At 37.9% G+C, this 16,881-nt stretch overlaps 1 protein-coding gene across 1 annotated transcript; it reads right to left on the bottom strand.

Annotated features, from left to right (window-relative positions):
* Window positions 1–8,028: 8,028 nt before the first annotated feature.
* LOC135716409 (homeobox protein unc-4-like) lies at window positions 8,029–16,214 on the bottom strand (the record flags this gene model as incomplete). The annotated part of the gene is made up of 2 exons (XM_065238969.1): window positions 8,029–8,427; window positions 16,075–16,214. Coding segments are annotated over 2 exons (486 nt in total), but the record flags the coding sequence as incomplete, so codon positions are not given.
* Window positions 16,215–16,881: the final 667 nt, after the last annotated feature.

Below are 16,881 nucleotides of genomic sequence, written 5' to 3'. Positions count from 1 at the left end.
GTCTCAACGTGCAATTGACAGAGTTGGTTGGAAATGCTAACATGAAGCTTTAGTGTGATGATTTATTAGCTAGAGAATGATCTTTAGAAGAGGGTAGGTGGATAGTTCCGTTAGAGTACGCAGTATGAAAATTGAATAGAAGTTGAAAATGAGCGAAGGCCATTAAAGCGACAGTTTACAAGATAGACGCACATTTTTGCCTAGCCCGTACGATGTACGCGGGGACTTGAAGTATGTCTCCAAGTCCACAGGCAAAAATGTGCGTCTATCTTGTAAACTGTCGCTTTAATGGCCCTTCGCTCATTTTCAACTTCTATTCAATTTTCATACTGCCGTACTCTAACGGAACTATCCACCTACCCTCTTCTAAAGATCATTCTCTAGCTAATAAATCATCACACTAAAGCTTCATGTTAGCATTTCCAACCAACTCTGAAAATCGTTAACTTCGCGTATGAAGTAACATAAAAAACACTTTGAGTGCAATTGTCACTAAGACAGACATCAATTTCTCTAACGTAGAAATTGTACAAAAGGGGGCTTAAACATGAGCCTTGGGGGAGACCCATGTAGCTAAATCGAAAAGCTGTAGAGTTTCCATGAGAAAAGCTCATATGTTTTTCTGACAGCAAATTGTACAAAAAATTATTCATAAATGGAGACAATCCACAAACGTGGAGTTTCTCTGAAAGAACTTCAACGGATACTGAATCAAAAGCCCCCTTGATATCCAAGAACACTGAAGCCATTTGCTCTTTCTTAGCAAAAGCCAACTGAATTTCCGAGGAAAGCAACGCGAGACAGTCGTTCGTTCCCTTACCCCTACGGAAACCAAATTGAGTATCTGAAAGAAGGTGGTTCGTCTCAACCCATTTGTCGAGGCGAAAAAGGATCATTTTCTCCATCAATTTCCGAATACACGACAGCATCGCGATGGGCCGATACGAATTGTGATCCGACGCGGGTTTATCAGGCTTTTTAATGGCTATCACCCTTACTCGTCTCCAATCGTCGGGAACAATATTGAGCTCCAAGAACTGATTGTACAAGTTCAACATGCGCCTCTTAGCGACGTCTGGGAGGTTTTTCAGCAAGTTGAACTTGATTCTATCAGATCCCGGGGCAGAATTGCCACACGAAAGGAGAGCGAGTGAAAGTTCCACCATTGAAAAAGGCTGACTGATTTCGTCTACCGAATTCGCGGTTTCGCGAGGAATCAACTGCGACGGCACGGAATCCGGACACACTTTTCGCGCGAATTTAAGAATCCATTGATCCGAGCATTCCTCGCTTTCGTTGTTAGTAGACCGGTTACGCATTCTTCGCGCCGTACTCCAAAGCGTATTCATAGACGTTTCGCGCGACAATCCGTCTACAAACTGCCGCCAGTAACCCCGTTTTTTGGCCTTGATGAGGCTCTTGAGTTCGCGTTCAAGAGATGTGTATGCGTTGAAATGCTCGCGTGTTCCACGTTTCCGAAAAAGTTTAAACGCGTCGGACTTTTTACGGTAAACCTCCGTGCATTGTTGATCCCACCAGAGCGATGGTGTTTTCTTACGAATAGACGATCGCGGCACCGGTCGTGTTTGAGCTTGCAGTGCGCTGTCGACGATGAGATTAGAGAGGAAATTATATTCCTCCAACGGCGGAAGCTCTTCCACTGACGATGCTGTATCGTCTATCGCGGATTGGAACTTAGTCCAATCGATGTTACGGGTTAGATCATACGCGACGTTAACGGATTCTGACGAGTTGAACCCACTAGCAATCGAAATTTTGATCGGCAGATGATCACTACCGTGCGGATCCTGGATTACATGCCAAGTGCAATCCAACGATAGTGAATTGGAGCAAAAGGTGAGGTCTAATCTGCTACCATTCGAGGATGGACCAGCCAAACGTGTTACTTCTCCATTGTTAAGGATTGTCATGTTGAAGTTGTCGCAGAGATCATAAATCAAAGTAGAACGGTTATCATCGTACAGCTCCCCCCAGCCTGTACCGTGGGAGTTAAAATCTCCCATGATCAATCATGGAGCGGGAAGTACCGCACATATGTCGAAAAGTTGTTTGCGATTAACAGAGACTCTAGGAGCAATATATACAGAAGCAATACAAAGGCTCTTACCTTTAATGGTAGCCTGACATGCGACAACTTCAATACCGGGGAATTCGGGAAGATTCACTCTATAGAAGGAATGGCACTTTTTGATCCCCAAAAGTACCCCTCCTCCACGTGAATCCTCACGATCCAATCGAATAATGTTAAAATCATAAAAAGGGAGATCAATTTCTGAAGAGAGCCATGTTTCACAGAGGGCAAATGCATCGCAATTATTGTTATGGACTAAATACTTGAACGAATCGAATTTTGGAATAAGACTTCGACAATTCCACTGTAGAACAGTGATCAAATCCCCGACCTCGTTTGGAAAATTATCCATCGAAGGAGATGATAGCTGCAAGAAGGGGCCATTTTGAAGTCAATTGTTTCAAGAAGGATTTCACAGTGGGAAGCAATGTGAGGACAATGCTTTTCAGAGGATCAGAAATGTTGAGGTATTTGAGAATACCGTCCACAATGTCATCAAATGAGAACAACCCAGATGAAGAAGGGGTTTCTGTTCTTAAAATTGGGGCATAAGGGGTTTTGGATGTCCCCGGAAGAGGTGGAAAATCCTGGGTATAGTCAGTTCTGCGGAATCCAGGAGGAGTAGAAGTCTCCTTTTTTCCACCACTCCTTGATTTGGGCAAGCTGATTTGGGGTTCTTGATCTGCAACTTTCCGCGAACGGATGCGTTTTCGTTTCCGGGCAGAACCTTCCGGAAAACTGAAAGAAACTCCCTCCTCAGCCAAGTCAGAGCCAGACTCGTCATCTGACAAAAGAGCGAAGGGATTTGTTTCGTTGGTCGATGGCTTGGCTGTCTTAAGCATTTCTGCAAAAGACCGCCTGGAACGTTCCTTGAGGGAGCGTTTCATTTTGTCCCCGAGCTGTTTGTACGCCGGGCACGACGAGAGAGCATGAGGAGGAGTTCCGTTGCAGTACACGCATTTTGGTGCAGTAGCTGCGCAGGCGCCATCCTCATGCTTCTCCCCGCATGTGGAGCAGCGTGCCTTGTTGCCGCAGTGGGAGGCCGTATGTCCCAACCGCTTACAATTCTGGCAGTTCATGACCCGAGGTACAAACAACCGCACAGGAAGACGAAGTTTTCCCAGCTCGATGTATTGAGGAAGGGCAGATCCAGAAAAGGTCACCCGAAACGAGTCTGTGGGGGTAAAACTCTTTTTACCCTCGCTGAGCGATACTGACTTCATTCTATGAACGGCCAGTATCTTTACCGGAGGAAGCAAGGGGTTCTTGAATCGGCCAACCGCTTGCTTCTCCAGTATCTCGGGGTTCAGGCTCGCCTCAGTGACCACGCCTTCGATCTCCACATCAGAGGCTGGAATGTACACCCTATATTCCAGTGTGAAAAACTGGGAAACAGCAATTTCATTGGCCTGTTTCAGGTTAGCGACGGTCACACGAAGTTTGTTGTGCCTAACCTTCGTTATTTCGGTCACGGCAGAGAATCGCTTTGTCAGATCATCAGATATCTGAACAACATTCAAGGGTTTGTTTTTGGGCTGAAAATAGACAACCCATGGGCCAGTCGAGTCATTCGGGTAGGCCCGCAATCTGGTGCTTTTCTCATCCTGCCCATTGACAGACTGAGACGACGAACCAGGGATGACATCATCATTATTCTGAGATGAATGGTCATCCATGTCGTCTTCTGACAAAACATCCATTTTGTTCAACTAGTGGGAGCGCAAAACGCTCTCCCACTGAACGCAGAGACACAATACACAGAAAACACTACAAACACAGAAATACAAAATGAAAATTTAACTAATGGGGGAGAAAAAGAAACAAGAAAAAAACAAAAACTTATCTGATAATCCTATACTACTACCACCGAGCGTTATATGTGTAGGCGTTTACACAGATGGCTGGAAGAGACGCGCTGCGTGGATGACCTTCGTTGTGGTGCACTTGATCGAGGCTCGGTACTCAGCGCACACAGGCGCACGATGATTGATGAACGATGTAGATGTAGAAACGGGTGCTCACACTCGATGATGATGATACGTAAGCGGGTATGCGCGAGCGCGTGTGCGTGACCACGCAACGATGATGCTCAAATTGGTTTGCGAATTACCAATAGCACGGATTAATCGTTCCGAAAATGACACTTTCTACTACAAAAAAACTCACTTTTCGATCAATTTACCGGGAACTATGCCAGGAGTCACTTAGTGAGAAAAACTGATAATTTATATCAAGCGAATACCGAGAAAACTTCCAAAACAACGGAGCGCGAAACAAGTCGACCGTACTTCTTGCTAGGACGCAGTGAGATGATATCGAACATTTATGGAATATAACTTCGATCCAAACATTCCTTTGCAAACCAAAGATGAAATTAATTATGCTCTTGAATCTCTGACTACTTCTATAGTTTAAGCAAGAGCTACATCATTACCAAAATGTGAGGTTAAATTCGATTCAATTATAATAGACGACGATCTTCAGCTCTTGATCCGTCTTAAAATGTCCGTAGGAGACACTATCAAAGAACAGGCGATCCTGGCGGGATTTGCAAAAACAAATTAAAAAGCGATTCTCTGCCCTGAGGATCAAAACTTTTGAAAATAATGTTTCTAAATTAGACCCGAGTTCCAAACCCTTTTGGAAACTCACAAAAGTTTTGAAAAAAACCTCAAAAGCCTATTCCAGCGCTTAAATAAGGTGGTAAAATGTTGATCACAAATTTGGAAAAAGCTCAGAAACTTGCTAAGCAATTCGAGAGTTCCCATAATTTCAGTTTGGGTCTTACTAGTCCTATTGAGAATCTGGTTGCTCGGGATTATCTGAATATTTTCTCTCGGGAAAATATTTTTGATGATTCCTGGGGGACTGATTTGGAAAAAAAATGTAAAATGATGTATGAAGCTTTTGTAGTTTTTGATATGAACTACAACTTTTTTTTAATAACTAAAATCTGTATCTCTTATGCATGACGAAATAGAGCTGGCAGAACATGTTATTGTTTTTCAGTGAATGCAATTAACATTCACTGAAAAACAAAGGTGGGTTCTTATCACTCTGATTCATCATGCATAAGAGATACAGATTTTAGTTATTAAAAAAAATTGTAGTTCATATCAAAAACTACAAAAGCTTCAAACACTATTTTATGGAATTCTGTTGATGAAAAAAGTTAGAGGCAAATGAATGTAAATGAATGCACGAAATGAATGTAAATGATTTTCCATCCCTGGTGAGAGCTGAATCTTATTACTAATTCAAATTCCAACAAAATTGCTCCGTTATTTCGCAATCTGGGAAGAGAAGAAAGTTAACATTTGAATGATATGTGGATGTGGCACAGTGGGCAATCTCTGGACAAAAATCAAAAATGCAAAATTAACATTGATTCCTCCATTCCAGTTTTCTGTCTTATACTATTGACAAGGTGAAAACCAAATTTTTGAAACAGATCGTCTAAATTAGTATTTTCTGTGATTTTTTTAAGTGGGTCATCTCAACATTTTTTTTGTGGATTTATACGACTTACAAAGAAGGGTGTATATTAGGGTGCGCCATTTATGTGCATCATATTGAACAGAAATTGAATGACACGCAAAGGAATTTTTGACACGCAAAGGAATAGTATCGAGTAATTTTTTTATGCATTTGTCCATACAAAATTAAAAATTCTCCCACAAATCCAGATCATAGCTAAATTAGCAAATACTTTGCACAGTTGTTGGGGACCTCAATACACATCGAAAGAGCAGTGGGCAGCAAGAGGTTGTGATGAACCATTGACCTTCCCTAGTGCACATACCGCTTGGAAACCCAACTTTCGATTAGAGTCCTATATACACAAAAAAAGTTCTGAACTTTAACTGTCGCGTAAACGGCGCCGGTGGTGTAGTGGTAAGCGTGATTACCTCTCACCCCAGCAGGCCTGGGTTCAATCCCAGTCGGCGCCGCCGGGATGTTCTGAGGCATAACATCTCTGATCACGCCTTCCTTCGGATGGGAAGTAAAGCCGTTGGTCCCCGGTTCATGAGTTGATGGGTCGATAGGTAGGGTCCAGGTGTGGGAGCTGCCTTCCTGGCACGTCGGTAGCATTGGTGCTCAGCACGGAAAACAAGACCGACGGAAAAAACAAACCAAAGGAAAAAAAAAAAAAAAAACTGTCGCGTAAAATTTCCTCTCGTTTAATTTTGAGCTATAGTTGGCATAAACAGCGAAATCGCTTACAAGCTTGTATTGTGTGTATTGTATTGTGTATATTCCATAAATTTATGTGAACTATCGTGTAAAATTACGCCAAATCTAGCGTTAATAACGTGTGCGCTATACAGCGCAGAAATTTACATGATTTTTTCATACGGTGTAGGATCGAGTGTTTCTCACCTACCCCTGCACCAAATTGGACGCAACAAACGCCAAATGAATGGTACCATAGTCGCATTAAACTCTATTGAATATTTTTAGAATCGGTCAACTGGTTTCAAAGATATCCCCGGAACATGTTCCGGTAAGTATGGGTCTTGAGAGTAGCAGCTCCCTGAAACGTACCAAACTTATCATGCGACCCATCAAATTACATGAGAATTCAAAAACAAGATCAATGGTGGTCATATTGAGTTCCCAGGAACACATTGGTCACATCCGGACATGATATTTTCAATAGCTCTTGGAAACTTCTTATCTTTCACTGGTGAAAATTTTAGTGTAAAGAGTGCATGAAAAAAAAAACTGATTTACCTTGCGATTTTCCTCCACCATGTTCATGGAAAACATTTTTCAGATTATATTTTTATGGGCTAAGATAATTTTCTTATCATATAACTACACATCGTTCTTACTACGACGCTAGGTTTATGAGTTATGAATATTCAAAGTACGTGATGTCCAGGCAAATCCGAAAACACGTGATGTCGATTATGAAGATATCCTGCAAAAAGATGATGCGCGATGCAAGTAGATGAGAGAAATTAAAGAATATTTTTCGAAGTTTGATTCGCTAGAGTGAGATTTGCTGAGCATCTAGAATTGAGATTTAGATGTGTCGCCCCCTTCGTAAAATTCTGATACCCTTTTTATCTGAAAATTAAAAAAATCCCCAGATGTGTTATTGGAATGAATTTAGAATTGTAACATGAATATGAACCCTGATATCAACGGAATGGCCCAAACGTACACTTGTAAAATAGATTAGTTTCTTTTTTTTTGTCATCTGAGGTTCCGGATTAAGTGCAAGGGAACCATGGAAAAGTTGAGCTTGTCGTTCAGGATAAATGTTCTACTCGCTTCTTCTTCTTCTTTCCTTTCTTCAACGTCGGTCTCTGTTCCGCTCTGGGATTGTTTGTGCCGAAATGCTAGTTTAAGTACTAAACTAGCACTGTTGCTTATCAAATTTAGGAATTAGCAGGCGACCCCGGCGTAGTGGTTAACATCCATACCTCTCACGCCAAAGTCACGAGTTCAAATCTCACCCCCGGACAAGTCACGAATGACCCAATAACACTCTGTGACTATAAAAAATCATATTTGCGGGTATTTTTGCCCCGGGGTTTATTTTTGGCAGGCCAAAAAAACAGTGGAGAGGAAGCAAGCGATGCCCATTGTCCAAGAACAGTAGCCGCCTGTTTTCAAGCATCGGAATGACGCTTATTACTTCTTCAAATTGGAATTATAGACTATACGGAGAATAAGCGACTAAAGCTAAGCGAATGGAAAAATTAATTAGTTTGATAAAAATATTGTCCATGTCTATTTTCATCGCACTAAAAGCAACACATCTACAATCAAAAATTACTAATGGTGAGCGGATTGATCGGATTTTCTCTATAATAATACAATGAATTCATGTGAAATGTCGATTATTGAATATGTCACAGGAAATACGGCGTGTAACAAAAATAATTTTAATTAATAACTTAAATTATCGAACTCTTGTACACAATGGTAGCATCTGAATTATGGTATTGGTAGGAAACTACAAGCTTGCTGTGTCTTTTCACGTACTATTGTATAGTAGTGATTCTATGCTAAATGGGTTTGGCCTCATACTATTTCTATGTGTATCAGTATTTTCATCAAGAGCATCGTCAATACTGTCACGCCTTTCCATTAAACAGTCTTCTGGTGTTTCATTGGATTCTCCTCCGCCAACTACATCGATTGGATCTTCATCATCATCGTCATCGTCAATCCCTCCATCATCACTATCTGAGCTGGAATTGTTTCGATGCTGAGAAAGGTATTCCGCTTTAAGAACTTCTAGATCAACGGTTATCCCTTTCGCTCTTAACTTTCGTGCTTGGCGTTCTAGTGCTTTAGCGAGCTTTTTTCGTCGACGCGCTCTGAAACAAAATAAGAGAATGCATTGATCAATACTAGCAGGTAAAATTTCACGACGAACATTGCAAAAGCTGCATTGAACATTGAATTATTTTCTCCTTGGATAACCATGGTCTTGAGAGTGGTTTAAGTTTGCAAAGCGAGTCATAACCGATTGGTGATCAGGTTGGGATCAGTATTTCACGGGAGAGTTTTAAAGTTTTCAAGAGAAAAAGTATGAGAAACAAAATGCAAGTATTAATTTGCTATATTCGAAAATTCATACATAAGCATTTCCACGCCAAATGACGGATCGGACGACTCGACCATCTTAGATTTGAAAGAAACTTTGAATAATTGTTTGTTATGGGCAATTATTCACACTCAAGTTAAAATTCGGCCATTGTGTATATTGTAAAAATTTCAAAATGGCACCTTCGAAATTTTTCAAAAAATTGTAGCAATGGATCGAAATGAAGTTGTAGAGACAAAGTTGTAGAGTAAAATAATGTTTTGCTTGAAAAATTATTTCTCAAACATTTTTTAACAATTTCAATTAAAAATTTATAAAGAAATCATAATATCAACTTTTGTAATGTTTAAAATTATGGACACTAAAAAATTTACAACAATCGTAAACATGAACTTTTCGTAAAATTTTAGAATTTTTGACAAAAACGTTTTTGAAATGTAATTTATGCTCCGAAAATAATGTTTGAGACATTTTAAATCATTAATCTGTTAAAAAAAATACACGTTCAATAGCGTTCAAACAAAAAGTCCAAAAATGTTACCATAAGTTCTCGTACTACGATTTTTGTCAGCTTTCAAGTGTCCAGCTCAGATAGTGAAAGTGGCCGAATTCGAGCAAAAATATGAATTATTGCCCATAACAAACATTTACGCGAAGTTTCATAAAAAATCGGAGAAGCTCGATTCAAAAATTAATGTTTATTCGCTATTTTGCCTGGAACTGCTCCATAGCTCAATGTTACCCATACCTGAGATGAGTTTTAGGATTGGGAAAACTATGCAGAAAAACTTTGTCGAAGACTGCTACTCAAAAAATATTGGTAACAAACATGACGATTTATCTATGATCATAAAAGTGTGAATTACCTAAATGTTGGCAGCTGTTCTAGTTATAGTGGAACAAATTCCAAGAGTTGAATTTATTTTGAAGTTCAAGTCATAATAAAAATACTATTTTAAATTGAACGATACATATTAGCATATTGACTTATCGAAAATACAGCTATAGAAAGCTATATACAAATTGTTGCTTCCAAATCAAGTTTTTTGTTGTTTCTTTATTAAAGAGATTTTCAGCTGACTCGTCTCTAGATCAATGCAAGTTAATTTTAAGATATAAAAATCCTCTTCGATTTCTTAAGTCATGTCTATATTTACAAGTTAACAATATAAAACAAAGAAAAAGGTAAGGTGCTGGTATAATCTTAAATTTAGGTCCTCATATGGAAATTTGTACAATGTATTTTTGCATTTTTTGGCGGCACCATTCCAGTATACAGTAATCTCTCCATTTATACGGTGAATGGTACCGTTCACCCAGCGCTATTTCTCGGCTGGCCTTCAATCAATTGAGCTGAATGTCTGTAGATAACTAGTTTTTTTTTAAAGATTGTACTCGAAAAAAATGTAGCACTTTCTTTTGTGTATAACTTTTTATTGCATTGGTAAAAATGGATGAAATTTTGAGTAAAACTAGTTTAGAGTGTAATGTTTACATGTGCAAAATCTCGTCACAATCTGTCAAGTGGTTATCGAGATGGCTTCCAAGCAAGAAGTGCTTCGACAAAAATTATGGGAGCGATCGTGTAAAAGCCAGGCCAGTCCCACAGATGGACCCGAAACAGTTTGGAATCGACATTTCGACCGTGTCCCATGTGGTAAAATCATTCAAGGAGACCCAGACGACCCAGCGGCAAGCTGGCAGTGGAAGAAAAGCGAGGACGAGGACGACCAAGGAATGCGAACCTTTCGATTCGGGACGTAGCCAGGAAGGTCAAGACTTCCGTCTGGTTCATCCAGCAGACAATGAAGCGGACCGGACTTTATGTCTTCAAAGTAAAGAAGGCGCCTAACCGAACCGATAAACAGAATACGGTGGCCAAATCCCGCACCAGGAAGCTGTACGGCGAGTGGTTGGTGCAGCCGAAATGCATCGTAATGGACGACGAGACATTAAAGCGGACGCCAAACAGATCCTCGGCCTGGAGTTTTTCGTCGGAAAGTCCCGCCTGTATGTTCCGCAGAAGTTCCGGAAGAAGAAGGTCGACAAATTTGCCAAGAAGTACTTAGGCTGTGAACCATTTGCCGAATTAAATTTAACTCGTGGTTAAAAGTGACATTTCGAAAGTTATTTTCTATGTTGGTCGATCGATAGCACAGGGATTTTCGAACATAGAAAATAACTGTCGAAATGTCACTTTTAACCACGAGTTAAATTTAACTCGGCAAATGGTTCACAGCCTTAGTGTGGCGTAAAATTGTGCGATCTTGAGGCATGAATCGATCATATTGAATCGAATTTGTTTTGAATATAATCGATTCACCGATTTTATGAATCTTTTTGAATCGATCTTCAGATTCATTTTTCAAAATGGCACAAAAATGATTCAAATATAACGAATCATAGGAAAGATGGTGCAAATTAACACCAAGTTCAGTCTAAAGTTGATATTACGTTACATAAGCTATATTGCTATGTCATTTCACTTATAATAGTCATTTAGTGTGATGATTGATATAATTTAGAAATAAATTGTGTAGTACGTACGCAATAAAAGTTGCCGCGTGTAATGCCGCGGATACACTTGGATGACAAACTATGAGCATGAGCATTATTAGTATAATAATTATGAGCACTATACAACAACTAAACACAAACTATACAAGTGTGACCATGAATGCGCTCACAATTAATTATAAAAATAATGCTCATGCTCATAGTTTGTCATCCAAGTGTATCCACGGCATAACATACATACATGGATAGAAATCTTCTTATACCTTTTGTCAAATTTCTATTGCTGATTATTCATAAAATGTATAAGTCAACTAATAAGCAGACGCCTTGCAAAAAGTTAATTAAGATCATGTGTCACACATACCTTTTATGCATTCTTATAGGACCTATGTGGTTTGTCTTATGGAATGTATAAGGCTGATATTTTGGCAAAAATGTATAAGTGAAACACATGAATAAAATAATTGATTTTCGTTTCGTGTACATGATGAGAATATAGTAAATGACTATTTTGATTTCATTTGACATGTGGAAGTTTTTGCTCAGGGTACTTGATAAGGTGAGTAATTTAACAGATCATAATATTAGTTTTATTGGTATTAAATGAACGATTTAAAAAATGAAAGATTAACATATGAAACAAAACGATAAGATGGTCGGAGTGTAAAAGCAGGTAAGTAAGGAAAGTACTTAATTCAGATATCCCAAACTCATCCCAAAAGGACCCCAAGAAAGCTAATTGAGCCATGCGTTTTGCATTGAGCCGATATCGATTCAATGATAACAATCAATTCGAAACTAACGATTTTAAATTGGCTCACTGTTTGACTAGCCTATTGGTCCCAAGCAAACGATTAACGTATCCCATTCTAGTCAAAATTCTAGTACTGCACTATGTTTGTTTTGATTTGCTATGAAAGTTTGACAGATAAAATGAGGGGTCCATGGATTTTCTTATGTTTCGAGGGGTGCATCGATTAGCTTGAGACCGATGATAGTACCAGAGCTGAGCCAAAAAGTTGAGCACGTATCATCGGGACCTTCTGGTCTTAGAGTTACCTCTATGATAATAGCCTCTCTGACGGAACACTTGTTACCATTCTTGATAAATATTCTCGAGCAATGGGGTATACATGCACATAAAAAACGAAAATAGTATCAATAAAAATATTTACCTTTCAATTTAATAGTATCCAAAAATTCGTTACTTCAACAATGAAAATGTTTAAAATAACAAGGTAATTTTCAATTCAAAAGTAGATGTTTTGATTTTTACTTGAAGTGCAAATTTTCAAATAAAAAATTGTTTAACTGTCAAAATTACTTCTTGTGCCGGCGCCGGTGGTGTAGTGGTAAGCGTGACTGCTTTCTAACACTCCAATGGGTCTGGGTTCAATCCCAGCCGAGGTCGGTGGGATTTTTCTGAGGCATAAAAGTCTCTGGTCACGTCTTCCTTCGGAAGGGAAGTAAAGCCGTTGGTCCCGGCCCATGTATGTTGAATGGGTGCGATATCCTACGCAGGTGTGCAAGCTGCCTTCCTGCACATTCGATTGCCGTCAATGATTGGTGATTGGCACTAGATTGCGGAACAGAGACCGACGTTAAATAAAGGAAAGAAGACAAAATTACTTCTTCTGCTGTAGATTTTTACTCATTTCTGGATAGCTTTAGAAAAACGTGAGTAAATAAAAAGAAAAACGCGCAAACCGGGAGGTGAAAACATTATATCAGATTGGTTTTTAAATTAAATTATTCACGGAGTGTTTAATTGTTCGTATGGAGATGAAATACGGCCGTAAAAGTTTTGTTTTGCTTCCACTGGATATTCCCGGTAGTCCCCTAACCGGACAGGAAGGGAATCGAGAGGATCAAGGAGTGTTTTGATTATTTGACCATCAATGCAAACTTTTAATTCTACCAATGGTTTTTTTTTTTTTAAATTCTAGCAACGTTAATTTTTTGTGTGTGGGGATATTCACTACGGATTTTCTCTCATGCTTGGGAAAACAGGCTCATACAAGAAATTCATTGCTATGTGGCAGGCGATCTGGTGGTGCGGCAAAATCAGCAAGCCGGACATAACGACCGGAACCATCAACGGCCAAATATATGAAGAAAAATGCCTGAAGAAGTGCCTGCTGTACTTCCTCCTGTCCCACGAAGGTGACACTCTGTTTTGACCGGATCTGGCATCGTGTCATTACGCGAAACCTTTGATGAAGTAGTACGAATCCTAATGAAAGTATCATAAACGAATGATAACCCAAATGATTGAACCATTCCACAAATGGTTTGGATTATACCCAGACTAACTAACCCCATAACTATTTTATTAGAGAAGCCAACGATGTTGTTTTTATGTCGAAGGAGGCAAATCCGCCAAACTCGCCCAATAGAAAAAAATGGCCTTCATCCATGCTCCGGAAAACAGGGAGGTCTTCAAAAACGACAAGGATTTGAAGAAAGAGTGGATGAAAGTGTGTAAGAAAGATTGCGCAAGTGTTATACAGGATTTGATGGGTAGCGTTAAGTCCAAGGTGTGGGCATTTAGCCTAGGAGAGGAGGTTGAATAAACCAACTTTACAAAAACATAACTAATATGTGTTTATTTATGAGAGTTTCAAAAATATCGGATTTTGGGTGAACATTTTTTTCTGTTGCATTTTTTTCGAGTACAGTCTTTAAAACGGACACACACTTTCAAACCCGTCTTTTTTTATTTGACTTCTTTGCTTAATGCTTTATTGGGCAAGTTTTAAGCTCTACTTAAAAGCATATAGATAGAAAACATAATAAACAATATATTTGAAGCAGCACTTAATTTATATGAAATTTTTATACTCATCTCAATATAACCTGAACACCAGAATAAATTTTCAATGTTGTCAAGCCAGAAATTGATTATTTCAGCTCTTCTAAAAACTGATACACACAACATGGTGTGTTTGTACGATTTTACATAATTTTCGGAGTCATTTTTTGTCCCACGTTTACAACTTTCGAAAATTGATAATCATATCTAAAAAAATCTGATTCTTCCTTATACCGTAAGTTCAAGCTATTCAGTGACAGTTTTCGTTAAGGTTTTAATGAATATACAGATTTGTTCTAATTAAATGATCTGACAAGTAGAAAAAACACCTCAAGGCTTCTACGTAAGTATACAAAAAGGATTCCATAAAATAAAAATAACCTTGTTTGTTTACGCGAGAAATCAAAAAGATAGAAATATTGAATTTTATGTTTTGGTATTTTGTAAATAATTTTTTTGAGAATACTTGCTTTGGTAGGTCATTCTGAAGTTAAGCGTTTGATTATAATTAATTTAAGCAATGCTTGTATTTGATTGGATCATAATCTATACATATACTAAATAAACAAGTATCCGTATGAAATCTAAAAAAAGGTAAAGTCAATGTTTGATGTCCGTTTTATAACATTGAGATCGTCTCTGCCTCACCCAGTTTTTAACTATTTCAAGTATTTAAAAGTTTTAATATCCTTTTCTAGATGCTCCTTACAAGCATCACTCAGTTTTAGCATTTAGAATTCAAAAAGTTTTGGGTGCAAGTAAGTGCAATTAATGTCGTTTTCAGATAAATCTACATTTCCCATTTCCCCAACATTCAGCCAGAATGGCATAGTAAATTGATGACAATTAGATCAAACAATTTTTGTCATGATCAGTATTAAGACAGCTAAGATGAGTACAGAAATTTCGAAAAACACACACACACACACACACAGTGCGCAAAATTTATAAGAGAAGCAAAATCTAAGATCGTAAAAGTATTTACCTTAAGAATTAGTTATTATTTATTTTGTTATAGTGAACTTTTGAAGGACATGAAGTAAATAATTGAAGAAAATTCCTTCATTTTAAAATATATTTTATCGGTTTGGAATGAAATAAATGTATATAACCCGTGTACTAAATGGGAATTGTATATTCGAATTCCACCGGTGCCCTTAGATTTTTTGCAAATGTTCTTTAACACACGTCTCTTACCGATGATATGTGCTTACCTCTTAGTATGTTCAAACTTTCTCATAAACAATTAAATTGACTGCAAAGTCGCTAAGCCGTTAATCAAATTTATAATATTTTTTTTTATATAGTCCTTAGCTGCATATTTTTAGTCCTATGTGAAAAACGTTACATTAAAAAAAAACAAATCTTCAGTTCATCTTCCTCTCCTAGGCTTTAGCATTCCTACTAGATCAAGTGCTGGAGCTCAGATTTTTTTTTCAGTTTAAAGAAAGCATGACAATTTATAGACTGGCCATTCAAATATCCACCTGAAATCATAATATTTGGTAAATATTACGAAAAATAAGTCTGAATACTACGAGACGAGCTATTTTGTAAATTTTTAATATTGGGGAATAGAAAATACAATTTCTTGTGTACTGATGATATTCCTTTTGGTCGATCGATAAAACTTGCCCCTTGGCTGCATATTATACGCTACTGTCGACAGCGATGAAATAAGTAAAGTTATTCTAATTAACTTCCTATAATATATGAAAATACTTATTTTTTCACATCTGGTCTATATAGCTATATATGCACTATCAGGTACAATCCTTTAATGGCTCAATATCACTTCTAGTATTGCCAAAATTCATCCGCGCACAATGAGTGACAACAGTTCTTTTTCGGGCATAACACAAAATACCGATTGCAAATAATTTCAGTGTAATTTTTATTCGTAAACTGCAGTCACAACCCTCATAGAAACAGTTAACTAGTTAATATGATTTGCAACAATATGTAAACATCTCATTATTTTTATATTAAACAAAAACACGAAAAAGCTGTCTACTATGGTAATAATACTCATAAGATTGCACAACACCGATTACCCCAAGCGACGGTACTCATATATAAAACACTTACTTTTCTCGCGCTCGCAATTCATTGGGAGGAATAGGTTCTCCTGAGCAGGACTGGGGATGAGCGTTATGAGCAGGTCTTCCTGGGCCTTTCTTTGTATGCTCTTTTTTCCTCCATTTTGCTCGTCGGTTTTGAAACCATACCTACGAAGAATTGCATGATCATAGAAATAAATAAATATGAAATGTTATATATCACTCAAATTATAATGTAAACTAATAACACTATTTCAGTTGTTATTCATACTAGAAAAATATAAAACAAATAGCAAGATAGATATTTATCGTAGCAAATGAACAATATAACATTATCTACCCAATTACAAATAAAACACAAAAGCTTGAGTAACTGATAATCTATCAATATATTTTAGATGTTGCATTAAGCTCAAATATCTTCGTACTTCAATTTTATTTTGTTGTATAAATCGCATTATCGTGATCCGGTGCAAATTTTTAAAAAAAGGAAGTTTTATTTATTAATAGGAAGTTTTTTTTTATAATCCCTGCATGAAAATATGTTAACGGATTGGATATACCCTAGATTTGCTTTGATTGAACTTTAAAACAAAAAAACAATTCAGTTGTTTATCCAAAATTCACACATTGCTCAATTTTGACCAAATCTGAGACAACGTTCAAACTATAGCTTATATCATAGTAATACTACAATAGATCAATTCGACAGTGAGCATGCATAAGGGCCTATACGTGATGATCGATTCTCTTCATCGATTTTCTCTTTGCATTGCTACAGCTACGCGCAACAATTTTGTAGAATTTATTCAATGTAGAGTTGTAACAGGTTGCA

Source organism: Ochlerotatus camptorhynchus, unplaced genomic scaffold (assembly GCF_037179485.1).
Source record: "Ochlerotatus camptorhynchus isolate MF236.1 unplaced genomic scaffold, CSIRO-AGI_Acam_v1.1 ptg001247l, whole genome shotgun sequence".
Taxonomy (NCBI): domain Eukaryota; kingdom Metazoa; phylum Arthropoda; class Insecta; order Diptera; family Culicidae; genus Ochlerotatus; species Ochlerotatus camptorhynchus.
Note: the sequence above shows the minus strand (reverse complement) of the source record. Positions and strands in the feature narration are given on the sequence as shown.